The 20,777-nt window shown below is 37.4% G+C and overlaps 1 protein-coding gene across 3 annotated transcripts in view; it reads left to right on the top strand.

The window, feature by feature from the left end:
* Positions 1 to 20,777, top strand: part of CDK14 (cyclin dependent kinase 14) — a 504,271-nt gene that overhangs the window by 195,338 nt on the left and 288,156 nt on the right. For all 3 annotated transcript variants that reach the window (XM_036230328.1, XM_036230330.1, XM_036230329.1), the window contains one exon: positions 19,097 to 19,191. In XM_036230328.1, the coding sequence (XP_036086221.1) occupies positions 19,097 to 19,191 (95 nt within the window). The remainder of the gene's footprint in view (positions 1 to 19,096; positions 19,192 to 20,777) is intronic.

The following is a 20,777-nucleotide window of genomic DNA, read 5'->3' on the forward strand; positions in this document are numbered from 1 at the left end:
AATCAACCCTCCTCCATCAGGAAAATACAAAGTCGTAAAAATTAGCACACATTTTAGGGGTCTCTTGAATACCTGGTGTTTACCTATAGTCCCCAGATTAAGACTCCGTTCTTCAGTTTAATGAAATAACTGAGCCATTTCCTCATTCTTATGGACTGTAGAGCAATGATAATCCTTGGGCACTGTGATCAAGTGACAGGTTTATGCGAAAGTTTCTGTGCCATGTAGAGTTTGTTTTCAGGTGCAGTATACTTCTGCAGAATATTTTTTAGTAATACTTATAATTGAAATAAAATTCTAGAATGCAGAATAATAAGCTTCATATGTTAGAACATGGTATCAGTCATGGATTACATAGAAATGGGTCAGCTGCCACTCTTCCATCAAGCCTCCATCTTTCTCTTGCCTCCAGGTCTTATAGTCAAAGGCTGGATGTAGTGGAGAAAGGTGTCTTGGGCTCAGAGGAGCATGATGAGAGTATCAGAGATGGATGTAGAAGCCCACAGAGACCCTCTTTCTTTGACTTTTTTTCCCCAGTGGATTCTGCCTTTCAGGTTTCTGCTTGCCTTGGTCATGGCAGTTAGATTCAGAGGGATGTGTGGACACCATCTCTGGTCTGAAGGTGTGCCTGGGTTTTGTAGGACGAATCTTAGATTTATACATTCTCAAAACGTTAATGTCAGAAGGCATTATGGACATCTTTCAGTGTAGGGATGGGTTGCATATAAGAATTGTGGTGGGAAGGGGAAAGCTTATGTTGTTAAATAGCATGTATAGTATTACTGTTGTTTCCGTAAAAGAAATTGCTGCCATACATCTCCAAAATCCTTTTGCCTACAGTGGATATGCTCATGGTTAAGCGAGAAAGTTGTAGAAAATTGGAGTGAAAAAATCTTGATATCTCCTCCCATGTGTTCATTTAAGAGGTGAGGAAAGGAATCAGACAAGTCCCAGAGGTGAATTGACTTAGCCATGTTTGCATAGCTAATGGTGTAGAATTGAGATTATAGCTTAGTCTTCAGAGTTCTAACCCTGTGCTTTTTCCCTCAGTGTTTATGCCATTGGCTCGCTACAAAGAAGTTCATTAGCCGTAATGAACAGTCCTGCTGTTCCAGTGTGGTGGAATCCACAGCAAGACAGCTTCCTAGTGATAAAGGTTGTAAGCAGTGAGGCTCATTTCCCTCCTTCCTTCCTCCCGCCCCATCTGTTCTTTTCCCTAGAATGCATACCTTAACGGTCTCTACTTGCTGTGATGTGGTTCTCAGGAGTCAGAAATGAATGGCACATTTATGTCTCAGGGGTTTAAGAAAGATCTTGTAGAAATCACATATTACATGTAAGAAACAAATACATGTACTCTCTAGTCATGTTTCAGAATTCTTCCAAGTGGCATCACTGAACGCTGTACTTACTTACAGTTATCTAGTATAAACCACTGCTTTTAATGAAGTATAATTTATTACAGACAATAGAGTTTTATCCATGGTGTTCATTCAGAATCAAAGTGGAATGCTTAACAGAATGCTTGTGAATAGTTATTTTTTTCCCTGTTTGAAATTGTTTCTTAGCATTATAATGGTTCTTCATGTCTCCTTTCTGTACTGACATGCAGGTTTGCTTGATGGGACATTCAGTCCAGTGCAACCAACATTTATTGCATGTCTACTGTAGACATCTGGAACAATATTAAAAGAATGAAGGATGAGAGTTAAGCTGACTGTCACTTAAACTTTGGGATAGATGGATGAGAGGCTGGAAATAACTCGTTTCATAGGATAGGCTACATCTACTTCTGTCTAAGAAGGACTGTCTGTCTTATTATCTTGTCACTGTCACCGGAAGCTGTCAGCCTATCAAACCAAGATGTTCTTTTCTTCTCTCCTATCTTTTCTAGCCTGGCAACTCCCTATCTTCCTTTCAAAGCCCCATTTTATTTTAAATGAGTGAAAAAGATAGCTGTGTAGTTATCCCCGTTGGGGAGATTGTCAGAGTGATTTTCAAGAACCAAGGGATGACCGGCACTGAAGTCCTACTTGTCATTTGAACAATAAAGTTTGGAAAGTTCATGAGCCTTAAAAATAAAACTATACAAAGGCTTTCAGTTTTCTTTAAAGCCTTAGTGATTTGCCGAAAGCATCCAATAGAATGACCAGAAGACATTCTCCTAAAATTAATTATAACACTCTCTCTTCCCTTCCACATATGTATACAAAGACTTAGGTAGGCAGGAAGAACACAAATAAAAATTATTTCCTGTCTTTTAACTGTGGTCTTTCCCATCCTTTGCTTTGCTTGGGCAGGGCTGCTGGGGAATTGAAAACAAAGGGAAATTTGTGACCTGAGTTCAAGAGAGGACAATGTAGAAGCTCTGAAGAGTTGTATGAATTCAAAGTGAGTGAGAACACTTAACAAATGGATTCTTGTATACTGAAAAGTACACAACTGGTCTCCATTCAGAGATTTAACCAGTACTACATTTATAAAAATTCTTAGGGATTTTTCTTTACTTTTTCATTAACACTATGTCTATCTATTAAAATACAAGTGAATAAAGATACAAGAGAGTACACACACACACACACACACACACACACACACACAACTACATACGTATAGGAAAAGAAAAAGGAGGAAAGGCCTGAAATTGTGGTTGTCTACCAGCTGAGAGTATAATGGATCTTTTTACTTTTTAAAGTTTGAAATTGTTAAAAAAATTTTTTGCAGTAAATATATTGTACCTATTTAAAAATAAAAGTCACAGGATTTTTAGGGTCACGAAACTTCTCTATGATACCGTAATGGTGGCCACATTTGTCAAAATCCACAGAATGTTCAATACAAAGAGTGAATGTGATCCATGGACTTTAATTAATAACAGTGATCGATGGTAGTTCATCTGTTGTAGCAGGTGCAGCACACTGATGGAAGATGTTAATAGGAGAAACTGTGAGAGGGGTGGTAGGAAGAAGAGGTCGATGGAATCCTCTGAACTTTCTGCTCAATTTTCTGATAAACTTAAAAACTGCTCTAAAAAATAAAGTCTTACTTAAAAATAAAATGGAATGCTGTTAAGTTTTTTATGGTAACTGAATGTGTTGCTTAATTGTCTCTGTTACGGAACTTCACCTACAGTTGCACTTACGTCTGAAGTTTCTGGTGGAATAATGGCATTTTCATTGTATGCGCCTAGCTACAAACTTTCCCCAATGGACAGAGGGAACTGGGAGGATTAAAAGATGGACTGTGGTTAATTGAGATTATTTCTTATATCTCTAGTAGTTCTAGACACCTGCTTTTGGAAATTTTATGAAGTGTCCACTATGTGTTGGCACTGTGCTAGGTGTTTCACATGGCCTCACCAGCCTTTTTTAGTAGCCTTGTGACAGATATTATTATCCTCATGCTATAGAGGAGGAAGAGTCTAAGCAAGGTCACAAGCTAGCAGAGACCAGAGCTTAAAATTCAGAACTATCAGACCCTGTATTCTTTTGACTTCTTATAGTGTTCTTCGTTATGCACTAGCCAAATTAGTATCTTACTTTTATGTATTTCCCTACTAGATGCCATTTTAATCCTATGAAACTGTCATATGATGTTTTGATAATAACGTTAGGCGTCTGACTTCATTTTCTTTATTCTTGTCTAATGAGCTTCACAAGTACTTAGTGCTGCATGCAACTCATGCGAAGGCCTTGTGAAGGGTTTGCAAGAAGCCAGTATAGGGTGGGAAATGTTCTCTTACCAGTGCAAAAGAAGACAGTGAGAGTAAAACTTGTTAATCCTACTGTTAGTGTCTGAGTTGCATGAGAGAGACAGCATCATGGCATTTGCTGAGTCATAGTGCAGTTCTTTCACAGGAATACCAGATACACCTATTGCTAATGTTGCTTTTATTGGAGAGATTGACACAGTGATGCTAATTTTCCCACTTGGTTTTATTGGGACCACGAGATTATTACTGTACTGTAAGGAGGGTTCTGTTGTTAATTATTTAGTTTGCTTGTTTTGATAGGTGAGAGAAATTGTATAGCTCCTAAATTTACCGATTCTTCAATAGCATTGGGAGCTACTGGTTTGGTTAGAGGTTAGGCAAATTTGATAGAAACCAAAAATTGGCACTAAATAATGCTGTTTCTCTTTCAGCTCTAATGTTTCAGCTTGCTAGTAGTTAGTTTCAGTCCTTCTTTCCTTCAGAAAATACCTACTTATAGTTCAATATAAGTCATCTATACTTGTCACACACAGAGATAGACGTTTCAATTTTAAAAGTTGTGATCATCTTTATATTTTAAGATTTGTTTTGCAGCTTTATCAGAAAATTGATTAATGACTTGATTATTCATTAAGTTAATTGATGGCGATATTCTTAAACTACTGGGAATTAATAATCTCCATCCCAGTAGATTGATCTTGTATGTATGGGAGCGATTTGTACAGCTCTGCATTGTGAGCATAATGTTTATTTAGAAAATAACCTCTCCAATTATATTCTTGAATGAAAAGCATCCTGGCTGTGAAAGCCACTGTGGCTCTGGTCTCCTCAGTTCCAGGATGGTGGCAGGGGCTCCTTTTGTACTCAGACCTGTGGGGAAGCTGCCTGAAGTAGGGGCTCGGTTCCCTGGAAGTGAAGAAACTTATCCTGTGCTGAGCAGAGCCAGGAGCAGTCTCTTGGGAACTTCCTGGTTTGGAAGACAAGCCCACTTTCTGATGAGAAAATTCCCGTTAAGGTGTGGTATAGGGGGATTCCACAGCTAGGATCTAATCTGGATGGTCCTTATATTATTTCTGCCTGAAATGATACAGTTTTTGACTGTATGATATGTAGACTAGTTTAACTTTTTTCTGAACTATATCCCATCCCTCATCTGCTAATGGGAAGAGAGCTTCCAAATCGTAATTTTGATTTTGTAGTTTAAAATATAATGGATTTCTCAAAAAAAATTTTCTATTGTGTCTTGGCCTTGCAACAGGCACATATAACAGAGCAACAGACCAATAGCAGGCTCTGCAAGTTCAACCAGAAGATTCTGAAAAATTAGAAAAGCATTTTAATTGCTAATTGCATAGACAGTTAATACTGGAGCCTGGAAGGAATTGGCTTGTGGAAGTGTAGTTAGGGTTGGGAGCTGGAAAATGAGTTTGAAATCTGCTTTCAATAAACCCTGACTTTGGCCAGGAGGTTTAACTTCCGATGATCTCAGTCTACAAATTGAGGAGTTTGGGCTAAATGACGTGAAAGCTCACTTTCGGCCAACGCTGTGTTCATCTAGAACAGAGACTCAACAGAGCACTGGTCTCAGAATTAGGAAGTGGAGCTTTTAAAATTCCTGTGCAGGGTTTTGGTCTCTTCTCTAAATGAAGCATGAAGCTAAATTATCTTCTCAGAACTTCTAGATAGAAAATCCTGTATTTTTTTGCTTAGTTCATATTTTATTTGCACCAGTGGTAAGAATGATCAAATTTTATTTCTAAGTTCGAAATCTCGGTTCATGTGATCTTATCCCTCTCTGAAGTCAACAAGAAAATCTCAGTGCCACTTGTGTATCAGAATGTTCGTGGCTGCAAGTCACAGATGACATTCATTCACACGGTTTAAATGAAAAAGAAATGCATCATGTCACACAATTAGAAGTCCAGAGGAAAGGTCAGACACCAGATGCTGTGACAACTACTTCCTCCGCCATCTCTGTGCTGTTCTCTCCTTAGTGTTGACTTCTGTCTAAAATGGCAAATCTAACTCATTTACAGGACGGTAGCCTATGAGCTGAATGCTCCCTTGTCTATATCTAGCTAGGAAAGAAAGAGAGAAACATCAAGTATGGAAGTCCTTAATTTTTCTCCTTAGCACTACGGCACTCTAACTACATATTTTACACATTCTTTTTTCTTTTTATATTAAATTTTTTTTAATTGTATCTCCCAAGCAGAAACATCATGAAGGCAGGATTTTTGCTATTTTTGTCTTTTTTCACTGATGTGTCTCCAGTGCCTAACTCAGTGCCTCTCATGTAGTAGCTACTCAATAAACCTTTGTCGAATGAATGAGTTATCCTAACATTTTATACCAAAGTATGCATTACATATGTCTTGGAGCTTTAAAACTACATATTCTACATTTTGAATAAATGTTTTTGGATATCAGTGTTTTTATCCCACTTGTTTTAAAGCTTTTATTTTACTCCTAACCTTTTAAAGTCATTAAGTGGAAACATTATTTTCTGGGGCAATTTCCATCAAAAATTTGAGTAAGCTTATTTGAACCCTTTTTGTAATTCATTTTTTCTTCAAAATGAAGTGGTAATTTAAAACTAATGGGAAATAAAATGTTCAGTTTTAAATGTACAATGTGTAGGCAAACAGAGAGAGATTTGCTAGCTCACTTTTTTGGCATCATTCATTTGAATACATTCCCAACAAACCTTCTCATAAGACTTGTAGTAAATTATGTTATTTAAATGATAAGTAACAGGCATCACTCAGTGCTAACCTTTTATTAGATATGTGCATTTTCATTTCAGTTAGTATAATACCTATATGAATTTTTCTGAAAAAAAAATGAAATGAGAATTATTTTTTCCCTTTGGGGGCATTGTTATGTCATGGAGCTAGGAGGGCAATTAGTTATCTGGTTTCCATCCATTAACAGCTGTTCTGTCGAGTTGTCCCTAGAATAGTACATTCAGGTGGTTACTTTTGTGTGAAAGGACCCCCTCTTTTCAGACAGCAGTCTGTGCTGTCTGTTCCTGCTGGATGAATCTACTAAAATTTGAGGCCCTGATTAACCCTCCTTTCTTTTTTGTATACAAAAATAATTAAGCTCCATAAGAACCTGAAAGGCGTGAACGCATATCTTTGTCTCAAACTTTGTCCCCACTGCTTCCCTTCAGACATTTTGTTTTTCAGCCAAAATAAACTACATAAGGTACCTAAGATTTCCTCCTTTGTGATTCTTGTTCTTTCCCCACACTCAAGTTCCTCAAGATTAGAATGTCCCGTCTCCTTATAGCGCATACACAGGTTCTTCTAGAGCCACTCTGATAGCACCTGTATTATAAGATTTCCACACTTGGCCTCAGCTGTAAGATCTCTCTCCTTCCTCTTCATTACCGTAGTATTTCAGTTATTCAGTTGTTATGCTTACAGATCCATGGTAGTAAAGTTATTCATGTGCTTCTCACTCACTACTATAGAAGTTTTGTTTAAAGTGAGGGTCTAGGTGGGATTCTTCTTGGAGGTAGCACGATGTGTGTTATTGCTGAACATTCATTCTCTACACTAGCTCTGAGCGTGTTTGCAAGAGGCCATCTCAGTTTGCCGAAAGTAGCACATGGATATGCTTGCATCAAACTGAGCAGTACCTCAGGTGCTAAAATGGGAAGAAGAAATCTATTTATTTTACTGAGGCAGTAGGAAGAGGGGAAAAAGATACAAATACATCAGTTGCCTAGTCCCCCACACTAGGGTAGGTTAGGGCTATGATTTGTACTGAGCAGAGGTGTGGCTAGCTGTGAGTATGCTCAGTCATCACCTGGTCGTAGGCCCATCACTTGCCTTGGCTTTATGAGGTGACATAGGGAAAGAAATCAACATCATCTGATTAATCAAAATGGCACCTGGCAGTCTCATGTTGGGGCTCAGCCTATGGGTAGACCCCTGCTCTAACGTTTCCCCTATGTTCCTCTTCCTCTTGTCAGGATCAGTTTGCTTTTGGTTGGTCTGTTTCCCCAAAGCTGTTTGACACAAATAGGGGAGGTACAAGCTGGCCTTATTTCTCATTCTCTTCCGAGACTCCATCAGAAGATTTGGCAGGGGTTGGGGTGTGGCAAGGAAACTTATTTTTGGTTCAATTGTTTTAGCTTTTAGGGGAAGCAAGGATGGTAGTTGTACTTATCAAAACATTTCTCTGGGCAAATGATACCAAGTAATATGGAGTTGTTTTTGGATCCTTGTCTACTCCATAGCTACATGCAGTATGATTTTGGCTTGTGTTGCTATGGGAGTAAAATCTTAAAAGTTGTCCAGTACTTGCAGTACCATTTTATATATTTCAAGGTTAGATAATCACATTCAGATCATAGGTGTTCGATAAATGTTGAATGAATGAATAAGCAGTTTGTTAAATAGATACCCACCTAAGAAGAGAGTAGAGAGCAAATGGAATTTTGAAATATTTTAAAATAATTTTTATTAGCTACATTTATAACAAAAAATAATACGTGATGTAGGTAAAAAGCTTTAAACTAAATAATGAGTGTAAGAGAAAGAGTAAATTACCACTCCACTTCCACTTCATTCCCTGAGCCCAGTGTCATTCAGCATAGGTCTACCCTATTCACAGCTTCCACCTCCTCTCACTTCCCTTTTAAATACATACTGCTTTCAACTTGATGTTTTCTTTCCCTACTAAATAGATCTTAGACCTGTTTCAATATTAGTACTTTTAAGTGGAACTATTGCATTCTTTTTAATGGCTACACAATTTTTTTTTTGTTGCACAAATGTGCCATATTTTATTTAACCAGAAGACAGTGAACGGACAGGTTAGATTACTTCAAAGTTTTCACTGTTTATTAAGAACATCGAAGAGAATATTCTTATTAAGACATCTTTGCTTATTTCCGCATCAATATCTATAAACTCAAAGGAGTTTCTGGTTCAAGGGCTATGAGAAATATTTTAATTTTTGGTAGATGTTGACCAGTCTCCCCTCTCACCTCAGTAACAGCTGGCCTCAAATAGTGAATGAGTGTATTTATTTCCTTTCATCCTTGTCAATATTAAATATGAATTGGATCAGTTTGCTCTGAGTTTCATGCTTTAGGCTCCTCCCTGATGGTTGCCATCCTTTCCATCCAGTCCTTTTGTTGGTGTGTTGTGGGCGGGGTCTCTCAGGCCACAAGCATTGCCTGTAGTTTTTTCACTTCATTCTATGGTTTTATAGCTCGGAGCCTGGCATAATGGCTTGGGAATCAGAGACCTGGCTCTTGGCCCAGCTTGCCGTAAGCTTGCTGTTGCTACCTTGAATACGTCCATTTGTTTCTTCATTTCTCATTTTCCTAGGATGTAAATATCAAATGTTTAATGCTTACCTGATATTTTCCCTAAGTTTCTGAGAATGAATTGCAAAAAATGAAGGCTAGAGAGGGGAAGCAACATACCAATATTCTCATCTATAAAAGTACATCAGGTGGACTAAAATGTCCTCTAAGGTCTGTTTAGATTTGCCAGTCAATGAACCTCTATTCAAAATGATGTGGGAAAAAAAAGTCCTGTTTTTTTTAAGCCTAATGGGTTCCTATTCTACTTAGTGGGTCTCTTTGAGATGAACAGTTTGAAATGATATAGTTTCATTTCTGCTTATTCTTCTTTGGTAGGAATTGTGATCTTCCTGTAATAAACACTTTTTCCTTATTCTCCTTTTAGTCACCTTTCTGACTCTGTTGGTTTGTGGGACTCATAAAACCCACTTTGAATTGGTTGCTTCCAGGTTCCTCATAATTGTTATTTCAGCTTACACATGGAAATTGATACTGGATTTTTACACTTGACACTCAAATATTAATCCAGAGAACACAGATTTCATGGTCCATCAAATAACAGGCTATAAGGGTCTCTGTTACTATGGGGGGACGAGGAAGAGAGGGAATGATAGCACTGTATGAGGGGCCAGTTGTGTAACTCCAGACACACAACTTTTACCCACATCTTGTTTCTCTAGAAAAACCAAAGTTGTATATTTCATGTGAAACCACTGCATTTTTAAATACTTAATAAATTTTGAAAACATTGCACAGACCAAACCAAATCCGTGGGTTGGATTTGATGCTGCTATAAACCCCAGTATGGTTTAGAACATCTTCCTCCTTTTCTTATTGATACTGCCTTGTTGTGTATGAGCTTATCTCATACTAGGTAAAATGTGAGGCTGTAATTTTAGCTTCTAACATGAGCTCTCAAAAAATACATTATAATTCCAAACAAATCTTTTACTGTCTTTCCATAATCTGAAATATGAGTAGAAATAAAATTATGCTTTTTTAGTTATTGCATTGGTATACAGCATTTCACCTACTTAAGACAGGACAACTCCTAATGATGTCCTCTAGGATGTTTCTTTGCTTCTTTTTGAAATTTGATGAAATATATCGCCTCAGTGGGTTTGTCAGCTATTACAAAAATTAGAGTGGGTTTATTTCGATCAACGTATCCAGACTGAACTAAACACATTGTAATAAGATAATCAATCTGCAGCAGAGTGCAGTAGTAGGAATGCCAGAAGATCATTTAATTTTTCTCCTTCATGCGTGTAGTTTTCAACCTATACTTAATAGCCATCTTCTATAAACTCAGCACTGAATTGGGGGCTATGAGCACAGTAGGAGTAAGAGCAAATAATTACAGAGTCGGGGATACAGACAGATTGAAATAGGTCATCAGGTAATTATGACACTGAACAAAACAACTCATGGTGCTGAGAGATTGAAAGAAAATGCTTCTAACTTGAGCCTTGGGGGTTAGCAGAGACTTCCAAAGGAAACCGTAGTAGCTAAGTTAAGATCTGAAGAGATGGGAGGAATGTGTGAGGTCGGAGGCTGTGGAGAGGCAACAGAAGAGACAATATCCCAGAGGTCTGAGACGACGCAGTGAGTTGGAGATTTGCAAGAAGCACCATATGGCTGGAGTGCAGCATGTGGCGGGGAGTCGGAGGACCTGAGGGGAGAGCCCTATTGTGCAGGTCCTTGTGAGCTGAGCCCTTGAAAGGTTTTGAGGAAAGAAGTGACTTGATCAGATAAAGGCAATTAAAAAAAAAAAGCCAGCTTGAACAGCAATTTCCCCTTGAGCTCTCTACTTCTTACTGTCTTTTTAGCCCAGGTGGCGATGCTGCAAGTGAATAGCTGCACAGATATATCTGATAAATCTATGTACTTTTAGTCTTCTTAGCCTCGGTTTTGTTTCCCCCTAACACCTGGAAAGATGTGAAGATAAAGGGAAACCGTGACCACAGCAAAACAGGGAATGAAGACAAGAGAACCATGATGATAAGAGAAGCAGATGATGCTTCTTTTGATCATACAAACAGTTGTGCTGTGTCAAGGGTCAGGAGGCCAGGGTTTGAGACCTGTGGTTAAATTTGTATATGTTTTATTTTCTACATTGTCAAATGAAGGTTTGGATTAGATGCTCTTGAAGGCTATATTCCACTTCACAGTTCTGCCGGGATCATTTCAGCGTGATGAGTCAATCACCCTGTGTATGAGTCAAATCACAGATGTAGTTAATGCACTAAGATTTTACATATATGTGTATGTATGTGTGTGTAGAATGTATATGAAACAAGATGAGATTTTATAAGAAAAGGAAACATGGGCCATTCGGAGGTAGAATACATTTGAAGAAACGGTGGCAACGCCAGTAACAGGTGGATGTTCACCGTCGTTCTCGGGAGCTGCCTTCCTTTATGGAAAGGCAGGTTGACTGAGCAGGAGCCGTTGTCAGTATCAGTCACAGGGTAGGGACGGAGACGTAAGAAAAGCCCCTCCACGGTCACAACATTGGAGACTCGAAGTGTCAGGAGTCAAACGGTTTCCTACCTAGATGAATCTATGATCAAACTGTGGTGGAGAGAGAGGGGCAGGATTTCTGGAAAATTTGAGGCCATATTAGAGAAACCTGTTTTTCTTCCCATTTGTCATTTTCCTGAATGGCTATTGTTTGTTCGTTTGATTGTGTTTTAACTACCACGGCAATCTGAAATTACCTTGCTAATTTAGAAACATAAAATATATAATGTATACTTAAATTTCTTTTACTTTGCCCATGCAGTTACCGTAGTACATAAATGTTTTATCTTAAGCAATAGTACAATACGTTGCATGAAGGCCAGCACTGCTGAGGTGTTGCCAGTTTCTGACAAGTAGATAGTGATTTTAAAGATGACATGTGACTCTAATGTAAATTTTAAACATTCTTATTATTTTGGTACCGAAATGGCTTCTCGGATGAAGAAGACATTTAGAAAGTCCTTATTTTCAGAAAAGGTTGGGAGGAGCCTTTCCCCAAATTTATTAAATACCATTTTGCCTATATAACTTTGCATAAACAGTTTTATTTTATCATCATAGGCTTCTGCATGCTGAACATTTGAGCTGTCACTTTACCCTTTACGTAGGTGTATTTTTCCTTCTTGCTCTTGTGTGTTCGCTGCAGTAGCTGGAAGAATGTGAAGCAGAAGGGAGGGGACAGTAGTCAGAGACCGAGGTTTGCCAGTCCTGCCACCATGCAGCAGGGAAGGCGATCCCCAGCTCTGTGCTTAACTACTTTCCCTGGGTTACATATCTTGTAAAACTTCAGAACATTTGAGCGGTGCTACAGTGGGCCAAGTGTTGTGTCATGAGCTGTTGAGCATCACTGAACACCAAGAGCGAGGAAGCACTCGTGCGAGGAGAGCAAATTAGCGACCTTCCTGTAGTGGCAGAGCTCACTCAGGGCTGCGGTGAACTTGGGTTCCACCAGAGTCCCCACTGATCAGAGGTAGCATGAAGGGTTTCAAGGCCATGTCCAGGCCTCAGGACAGTTTTCTGAGTTTCTTCGCGGGGATGCGCCGGTGAAGGCGACTTGACTGCCTGAAGCTTAACTGATGCTGTGAGAACCTCAGGCCTCGGGGGCTGTGCACTTTCCACTGAATTATACTGCAATTTGTAACTTTTATAGTGTTGACTTTGCTATGCAGTCAAATGAAGGAGTGGTATATTTGAAATTCTAGTTCAAGGAATATTCAAGGGTAAGAATTAACCCTACCACAGACTCATTTTTCATAGTCTTTCACTTTTCTTCCCTCCATGCTCATAATCTGTTTATAGTGACTCCAGACCTGCTGATGGTATCTGTTTCTCAAAGCAGTGGTTGAGATGCGGTACTTAGTGCAAGCATTTGACATAGAACCTGACTGTTTCACAGATTTTAGAAATTGTTGTGGGATGGAAAAAGCCATATAATCATGACCTTATTCATATTGAAAAACTTTATGAGCTGACATTTTTTTGCGGGGGGTGTGTAAGTGAGGGAGGAGAAAACTCATACATATCAAAATACCATCAAATTTTCAGAATAGAGAATTCTCTCTTCTTTCTAGCTCAAAACTTTCAGTGGAATACATCTCAATGGCTCTGTGTGTGTGTGTGTGTGTGTGTGTGTGTGTGTGTGTGTGTGAGTGTGAGTGATAGGGAGAGAGACAGACAGAGATGGAGACAGTAGGTAAATGAACTGATCGATTGGCTTGTTGTTCTATTGATTTGCTTGTGGAACAGTGAGTAGGCTGCACTGTAACTAAGTACATAAACACACAGACAGACACACACATACCACAAACATACTACCCATTCCTCCATATCAAAACCATACACAGTGATTTTTCAACTTCAGGATGTGTAAGCGTTGAACAGAAAGCTGGGTTGAGATAGAGTTTAAGCTTCATGGAGACTAGAGTTCTGTCTGTGTTTCCTCTACGCTTAGTGATTGGCATGAAGTAGATGTTAAATAAATATTTGTTTTATGATTTTTGGGCCCCACCTGCATCGATTCGGATTTGGTAGGTTTGGGGTGGGACCTAATGAATGTGCATTGATTTGAGGCACACCAGTTGACTTTGATGGAGGTGGTTGAAGGACCACACATTGAGAAGCACCTCATGGCGGACCGGTGGCTGTGGCTATGGTGACATGAACAGCCTACTTCCTGACGAAGGGATGGGGAGTGGAGTCTCCCATATTTGGAAATATGTTTCAAATTACCCTGCTTTGTGGAGGAATCTGACCGGTGTCGTAACAAAAGTCCAGTGTCCTATGCTCAGGCCCTTATGCACTAGGACTTGCAGCCATGGTGATGAAAGTATTTTTGACTTTTGATTTATCTTTAAATTTGTAAAAGAATACAATAGTAGCTATTCACATGCTTTCATATGAAAGGTTGATTTAAGTCTAGTCAAACAGAGATAGCTATTTTGATATAAATGTTTGTTTTTCTTAACTAGAAGACGTAAGGGGCTTGGTGCCAAACCATACATCTTTTTTTTTTTTTTTAACGCATGCTTTGTTTTGCTTCTTTTTAAAGTAATTATTTACTTATTTGTTTATTTTTATTATGGTACCATTGAAAATAGTTCAAATAAAGCAATCTGCCTAATTTTTAAACCTAGTTTTATTGCCAGACAAAAAACAACTCTTCTCTTATCTTCCAGTCTTCCAGTAACACTCAGCTCCTAAATTGTCTCTTTTCTGCCTTTAAGACTATACTTGGAGCATAACCACCACTATCCCCAACCCTGTTGCTTTGCAAGAATCTTTCTGCAGAAGTTACTAGCAAGATGTTTAATTTGAGAACCACATATGTAGCATTCACGTACTACCTGTAGAGGTGTGGATTTTTCCAGTGGCAAATAGGAACAGGGTTAGCTAAAGCATGGAAAGGCAACTGATGGGTTATTTACAAGTTCAAGTAGGAGTAATCGGAGACAATAACACTGGGAATCTTTTGCAGTGAGTAAATTAATCTTAATGTAGGGTAGTGACTATTTAGACTAGAAACAGTTTCAACATTTTAGATTAATGTGTGATAGTACAAATTAGAGGCTGATACAGGGCCGAGCCCCTTAGAATGCAAGGATTTGTACCAGGACAGATCCTATTGAGGGGGGATTAGTAGTGACGAATCACACTGCAGTTATAATGATTAATTATTATAATTGTGGTTGCATATTGTTCAGTTAAACATCTGTTTACCTTTTATAGTGTTCAGTTCTCTTTATTCAATTCGCTTGCAATAAAAAACTTTTCCAGATATCTTTTTTTTAATAAAAGGAATATATCTTTATCATAAACGATTACAATTAGGTAGAAAGATACATGTAGAAAATTTAATTGTTTCTGTATTCCTCTCCTCAGCTATTACCATAGATTGATGAACCGATTTTTTCTAACTTTTTTTGTTCTATGCAGAGTCACTTCTTGGCCATTTGATATCACATTAATTGGTTTGAATATTACCAGTGATAAAAGTGACAAGCATTTGTGAAAAAGTTAAAATTGTTTAGAACCGGGTAAACTCTGTTAGTTTGGACCATGCAAAATTGCTGTGTCAGTGGGTCAAAAAGGTGAAAAATTGGCAATTTCATGTGATCAAGCTATATAGTTAGAGGAATTTGTTCTCTGAAGTGATTCAGTAAGCAGTCAATGTGGTTGTGTGAAGTCGTAATGCAGAAATAGCCCCCAGCCGACTGCTCTTTGCCAGTAGTCAAGTGGTGGGTAAACAGGTATTGATGGCAGGGGGAACAGTTCAGGCTATAATCTCTAATATCACATTTCAAATCTGTGATGTTGGGGAAAATAGGAGAGGAGCAGAGAAGTAGGAATATGCACTGAGATTGAATTTTTGTCCATTTCAAAATAGAAAAACACAAAGAGTTTTAAAAAGCAAGTAAAAACAGACTTTCTGATGGATATAAAACAATTTATGTGATACTTATAAGGTATTACTAACCTGTTGTATTGTCTTTTCACATTTAGATGACATCTGGTGAACAAAAAACATGTCTCTAAATCCTGAATGTGCTTTTTAGCTATGTTAAGTTTCTATGATATCACATTTGTTTTAACCTTGTGTTTTGGTTTAGCCGTGACCTCTTTTTCCCAGTCGACTCTTTGTATTTATCTTTGTAGAAAGTGTAAAAACAAAAATGGTGTCAAAGATACAATTTCACTTTTTAATTCAATTTTTTCACTTTTTTATTTAGTAGTTTATGTTTTTTGTGTGTGTGTATGCACGTGTGTGTGTGCATGTGTGTGTGTGTATGTGCACACATGTGTGTATGTATCAGATTATATATCATTAAGGGAAAGGTCCAGGCTGAGTAGAACCACAGCATTTCTCCTGGTATGTAGTCGAAGAAGGCAGCTTACATTACAGAACCCTACACAAATCAATTTGGAGGTGTATATCGGTCAGTTCTCAGGGTCCACACATGTGTGTTTCTGTCTCTGTCTAGACCATCTACTCACCACAGACACAGTTAAACAAGCAATCTTGTCTTTTCTCCATGCGTATTTTGTTGTTGTGGTGGTGGTGGTCGTGGTGGTGGTGGTGGTTCACCCTTAAGATTTTCCCATTCAAAATAGTTTAGTTATGAAGATATTTGAGAATCTACTGAGATAGAACTTCTCATTGAAAGTAAGTAGTTTTACTATTCCTAATATAAAGTTAACTTTGGCAGCCTTAGTGCTATCTAGCTGTGGGCTTGAAGAAAAAGTTTATGTTTATTACGGGTGTACCATGCTTGAGATATGGTTGGCTCCTTGGATTTAACGGGTAGTAATTTTTGTCTTCTAGAAAAGTCAGGTTGCAGCCACTCCAACCCACTCTACTGAAAAAGTACATAAAAATGAGGAGAGGAGAAATGCGAAGGCACTATCTTTTTCCAGAGTTTAAAGGGGGATTGAGCAAGGATGAGTTGTGTTTATTCGTGATCTTCCCTTTCCTAGTACAAGGTCAATAATGACCAAGAAAACTACCTGAAATATTAAAAAATGGTACTGTTTGACTTTTCTTTATTAATATTGCTTGTTAAAATCACCACTACAGTGGGAACCTGATAAAATGAACATACTCTGAATGTTTCTATTAACTCAAATTTTATTTTAATCATGATGAGATAGGAGTTAGGGTGGAATTTATCGCTTCCAAATTGGAGTGGAAACTTAATACGTTTATTCTCAAAGTGGAAGGTCAAGATTTCAATATGGCGGAAGGGTAGATATCTGAATCCTGCTCCCAAACTATGGGAGGACTTCCTGTGTCCTATCCTACTGGGACTTTGCCAGAGGCACAGTTGTCTTTAGGAGTAGCAGTGTTTTTCTGTTTTTGTATTGTTTCAACATCGTAGCCACAAAACTATTATTCACATTTTCACTCTCAACCCTAATTACAAGTCTTTTGCATCACGTACAATTATACCTTTTCCAAACCTCACTGGTGAAATGAATTTAAAATGTTGCTGTATGTTTTACTCAAAGTTTGTGGGGAAACCAAGCGTACTGGAATTACTAGTGCTATTATTCCAGGATTTGTTCTGTCCGTAAACAATGAGAAAATAACATGTGATATTATTAGTCTTACATGGAATATTATTTTGACAGTGTTTGACTTGAAAAGGGAGACATATTGGCACTAGGACTTGTAGGTGTTAGTCACTGGACTGACTTGGCAGCCCAGGAGACAGAAGGGCTTATAGTATGTGACACCTTGCTGGGAGCGGTGGCTGCTGCATTGGCAGACTCCAAATTAGTCAGGTCTGTCACCTACCCTGATGTGGGTAGATTCTGCCCTTTTATGCCAGTTTTTCTGCCATTGGTTTGAAATTAATGGCTCTATTCTTTTTCAAATATAAATTCATTGTGTTAATCTCAAAAGAAAGAAAGCTTACTTTCAAATACAGATACTGGTATTTATTTAATTAACTGATTGATAGTTTTAAAAGTGTATATAAATGTATTTAGAAATCTAAATTCTGTAATAATTGAAACTCATTAAAATTACATGTGGAGGCTTCGAGCCTTCATGTAAAATTGTGAAAACTATTATATATATAAAAAAAGACATGACTTTTTTCTAAAATATTAATCACCATCAGAAAAGGTATTTTTTTTCCCCCAATATGAATGATGATGGGAATTTGATTTTACTGAAATTGTAGGAAAAACACAATGGGGAATGATGTGTGTGAAGACATTACTTTGAGAAATGAGAAACAACTTGAGTGTAAGCAGTGAGAAAAGAGAGGTAGTAATAGGGGGAAAAAGTTAAAAAAAAGAAAATTAAAAAAAAAATCCCAAGGCAAAGGATCCTCAGGGGGTGAGATTCTCCATGAAGTATAAGCTTCAGTCCCTTTTTGGAGTTGTTGCTAATAACATTGGATCATCAGGAAATTTGACAAGCCGAGGGATAACTTGAAAAATGAAATTGGACAAGATTACAAATGATATTATATAATCCAATCACAAAGCTTGCCTCACAAAGCCGGGTTTCTTTTTATACATCATGAGAGTCATTGGTCCTTAATTCATTGTATCTATGTGCGTTCCTGCACAGACGAGGTATGAAGTACTGTATTGGCCCTCATTTTCAAATGTCCATTTTCCATATTTCATTATAGGGAGATAATTCTAAAGAAATCTTTATTAAAATCTCCTTTAGACTAAGCACCTCGCTCCATATGGGACAGAGGATTAGTCTCTCTCTCTATATTTCCCCCACTGTTTGACTGACATTCAGTAAATTTATTGATTTGCTACTTTTTATCAGGCCTTGATTAGGACAAGGCGTTTGGATGATAATGAATGATGGTTGCTTGATCTTGAATCTTCCTACTCACACTCCTGCAAAAGTCATAAGTCCAACAGAGAGAGAGCAAATAAAAGGACACATGACTCACACCTTCAAGAGAATCAGGAGATAGCAGTAAGCCTCTGGTTACAGAGAGTGGCACAGGGGAAGCTTATAAAAAGTTTGAGATTGTGAAAAAAGTGAGGGGCATGTAGGTCTTAGAAAGCATGGAGAAAAATTACTCTCAAAAGAGAACGCTGAGACTTCATTAGTTCACAGCACAGACTACATGAAAGGAGATCAAAAGTGAGTGAGACTGAAATTGGCAGCCCCTGGCAAACATTACTTCCAGGAGAGATTCAGATATATAGGGAAAGGATATGGTGTCCCTTGGAGACATGGCAGTGAAAGTAAAGAAGGAAAGAAAATGGAGAAATTAAGCATGAAAGGGTAGTGAAACAATCCATAACAAATTGAAAAGAACTGAAATCATACCAAATATGTTCTCTGGCCATAATGGAACCCAAATGAAGATCAATAAAAAATAACAGGTGAACTAATTGGGTGCGGGAACTTCATCTTTGCCCTTGATTCTGAATTGTTATTGGCTTGGAAAATGGGAAAATAGATATATTTGATCTGACAAGGTGCCCAAATGGGAATGAAACATATCAATTGATTGTTACCCATGATAAATTACTTCTTTGTCCATTTTATTTTACAGCTTCTCTGTTAAAAGGACTCAAACATGCCAACATAGTGTTGCTTCACGACATCATCCACACGAAGGAGACGCTGACACTTGTGTTTGAATACGTGGTGAGTAAGCCGAGCATTCAGATTTTACAAGTATGAATAAAAGTTTTAAAATATTATGATAGAGTTTCATAATAATACTTTTAGGATGCTCTGCTGAAGTATTTTATCTGAATATACAAGACTTTGCATAAGTTTGAATAATAGGTATCTTAAAGAAAAATCCAGAAAAATGTTAAATTGAATCTTCATCAGATACATTATCTATTTATAACCTATTTGTTACTATGGTATACTATTATTTTTAGGTTTATAAAATAGGATTAAACAGCATGATGGTGATCAGTCTATTAAGGAGCTACCAATAAAAATAAAGCTGACAATAAAAATGTTTTTTTCTTTGGACTTGCAACTTGGTTTCCCAAAGGCATCCTTAAGGATGTTTTCTTCTGGAGAAAAGCATGATACTTAAAATTTAGACTTTAGTTTTTCCCCTCAGTTGGCGTTTTAGCTATTAATTAAAACTTTGAATTTGCATAGCACACATGTAATGATCTTATTGTGTTGAGAGTATAACTGCTAGAAGACGTGGACTTGAACTCATAATTAATCTTTCTCCGTTTCTCTTAGAAAAACATATGGTATTTGTGTAGCACCACTTCAGCATTTAACTGTGGAATCATGAAACGTAACCATGATAATTAACATCCCAATTTTCACAGATGGATCTGAGAACATGTAATTTATAAGATACAGATGACATTGGTGGAGACTTCTTTTGAGAAGAATAGCTGTTGGCATTAAGACCCCATTTGTAATTATCACAGTACTTTTTTGAAAATTTGAAATAGTTTTCAGTTTTCCTTTAAAAATATATGATAGAATGAGTATTTGCAACATTTTTATCTTGCTAATATCTGCCTGTGTCTGTTTGTCATTTGAAAATTGTTGTCTTATGAAGAAGCCATTCATCTTGTCTATTTACATATAAATGATAGATACATTTGAATAATATGGTAATGTGGCTAGAAAGACCGCTAGAGCCGAGCAGTTGAATATATTACATGCTACCAAGAATGGATACTGATTCACACATCAATGCAAATATAATTTCTTTTGTTTAATCGATAATTTGGGAGTCAATAATGTATTCATTCAGCTGATTTAGAATTGGAATTTTTGCTTCATATTTTCCAGTATGTCTAGTTATGATGTTTCAATTAAATCTAGATTTTTTTTAGTATACTTGACTAACTTTACAATGTTTTGTAGAAAAGAGGTTTCAAAAATATACTTGTTTCCTCTCCCAAAATTTGTATAATTAAATTAAAAGACAGGAAAATAGTTTGCCTCCAAAATCACTAACATTGATAGAGAAACTAACAAAAATCATGTGAAACTGTCTCCTTCAAATCTTAAAAGAAAATTAAACATATTTGTGAGTCCAAAAATGTGCATATTAGATTAGATGTCATTTGATGATTTTATGGTCCGTGGAACTTGCCACATAAAAGGAAATAAATTGCCTGTCTTGCAGTATTTGCTAACTGATTAAGACTGACTTTTAAAGTAATTTTTTGCGTGTGTGTGAGGGAAATTTCTCTGGTCCCAGTTCTTGTGGTTATGTCCCAGGCCCTCTTAAATCAACT

The sequence above is a fragment of the Rousettus aegyptiacus genome, unplaced genomic scaffold, assembly GCF_014176215.1.
Source record: "Rousettus aegyptiacus isolate mRouAeg1 unplaced genomic scaffold, mRouAeg1.p scaffold_m13_p_13, whole genome shotgun sequence".
Classification (NCBI taxonomy): Eukaryota; Metazoa; Chordata; class Mammalia; order Chiroptera; family Pteropodidae; genus Rousettus; species Rousettus aegyptiacus.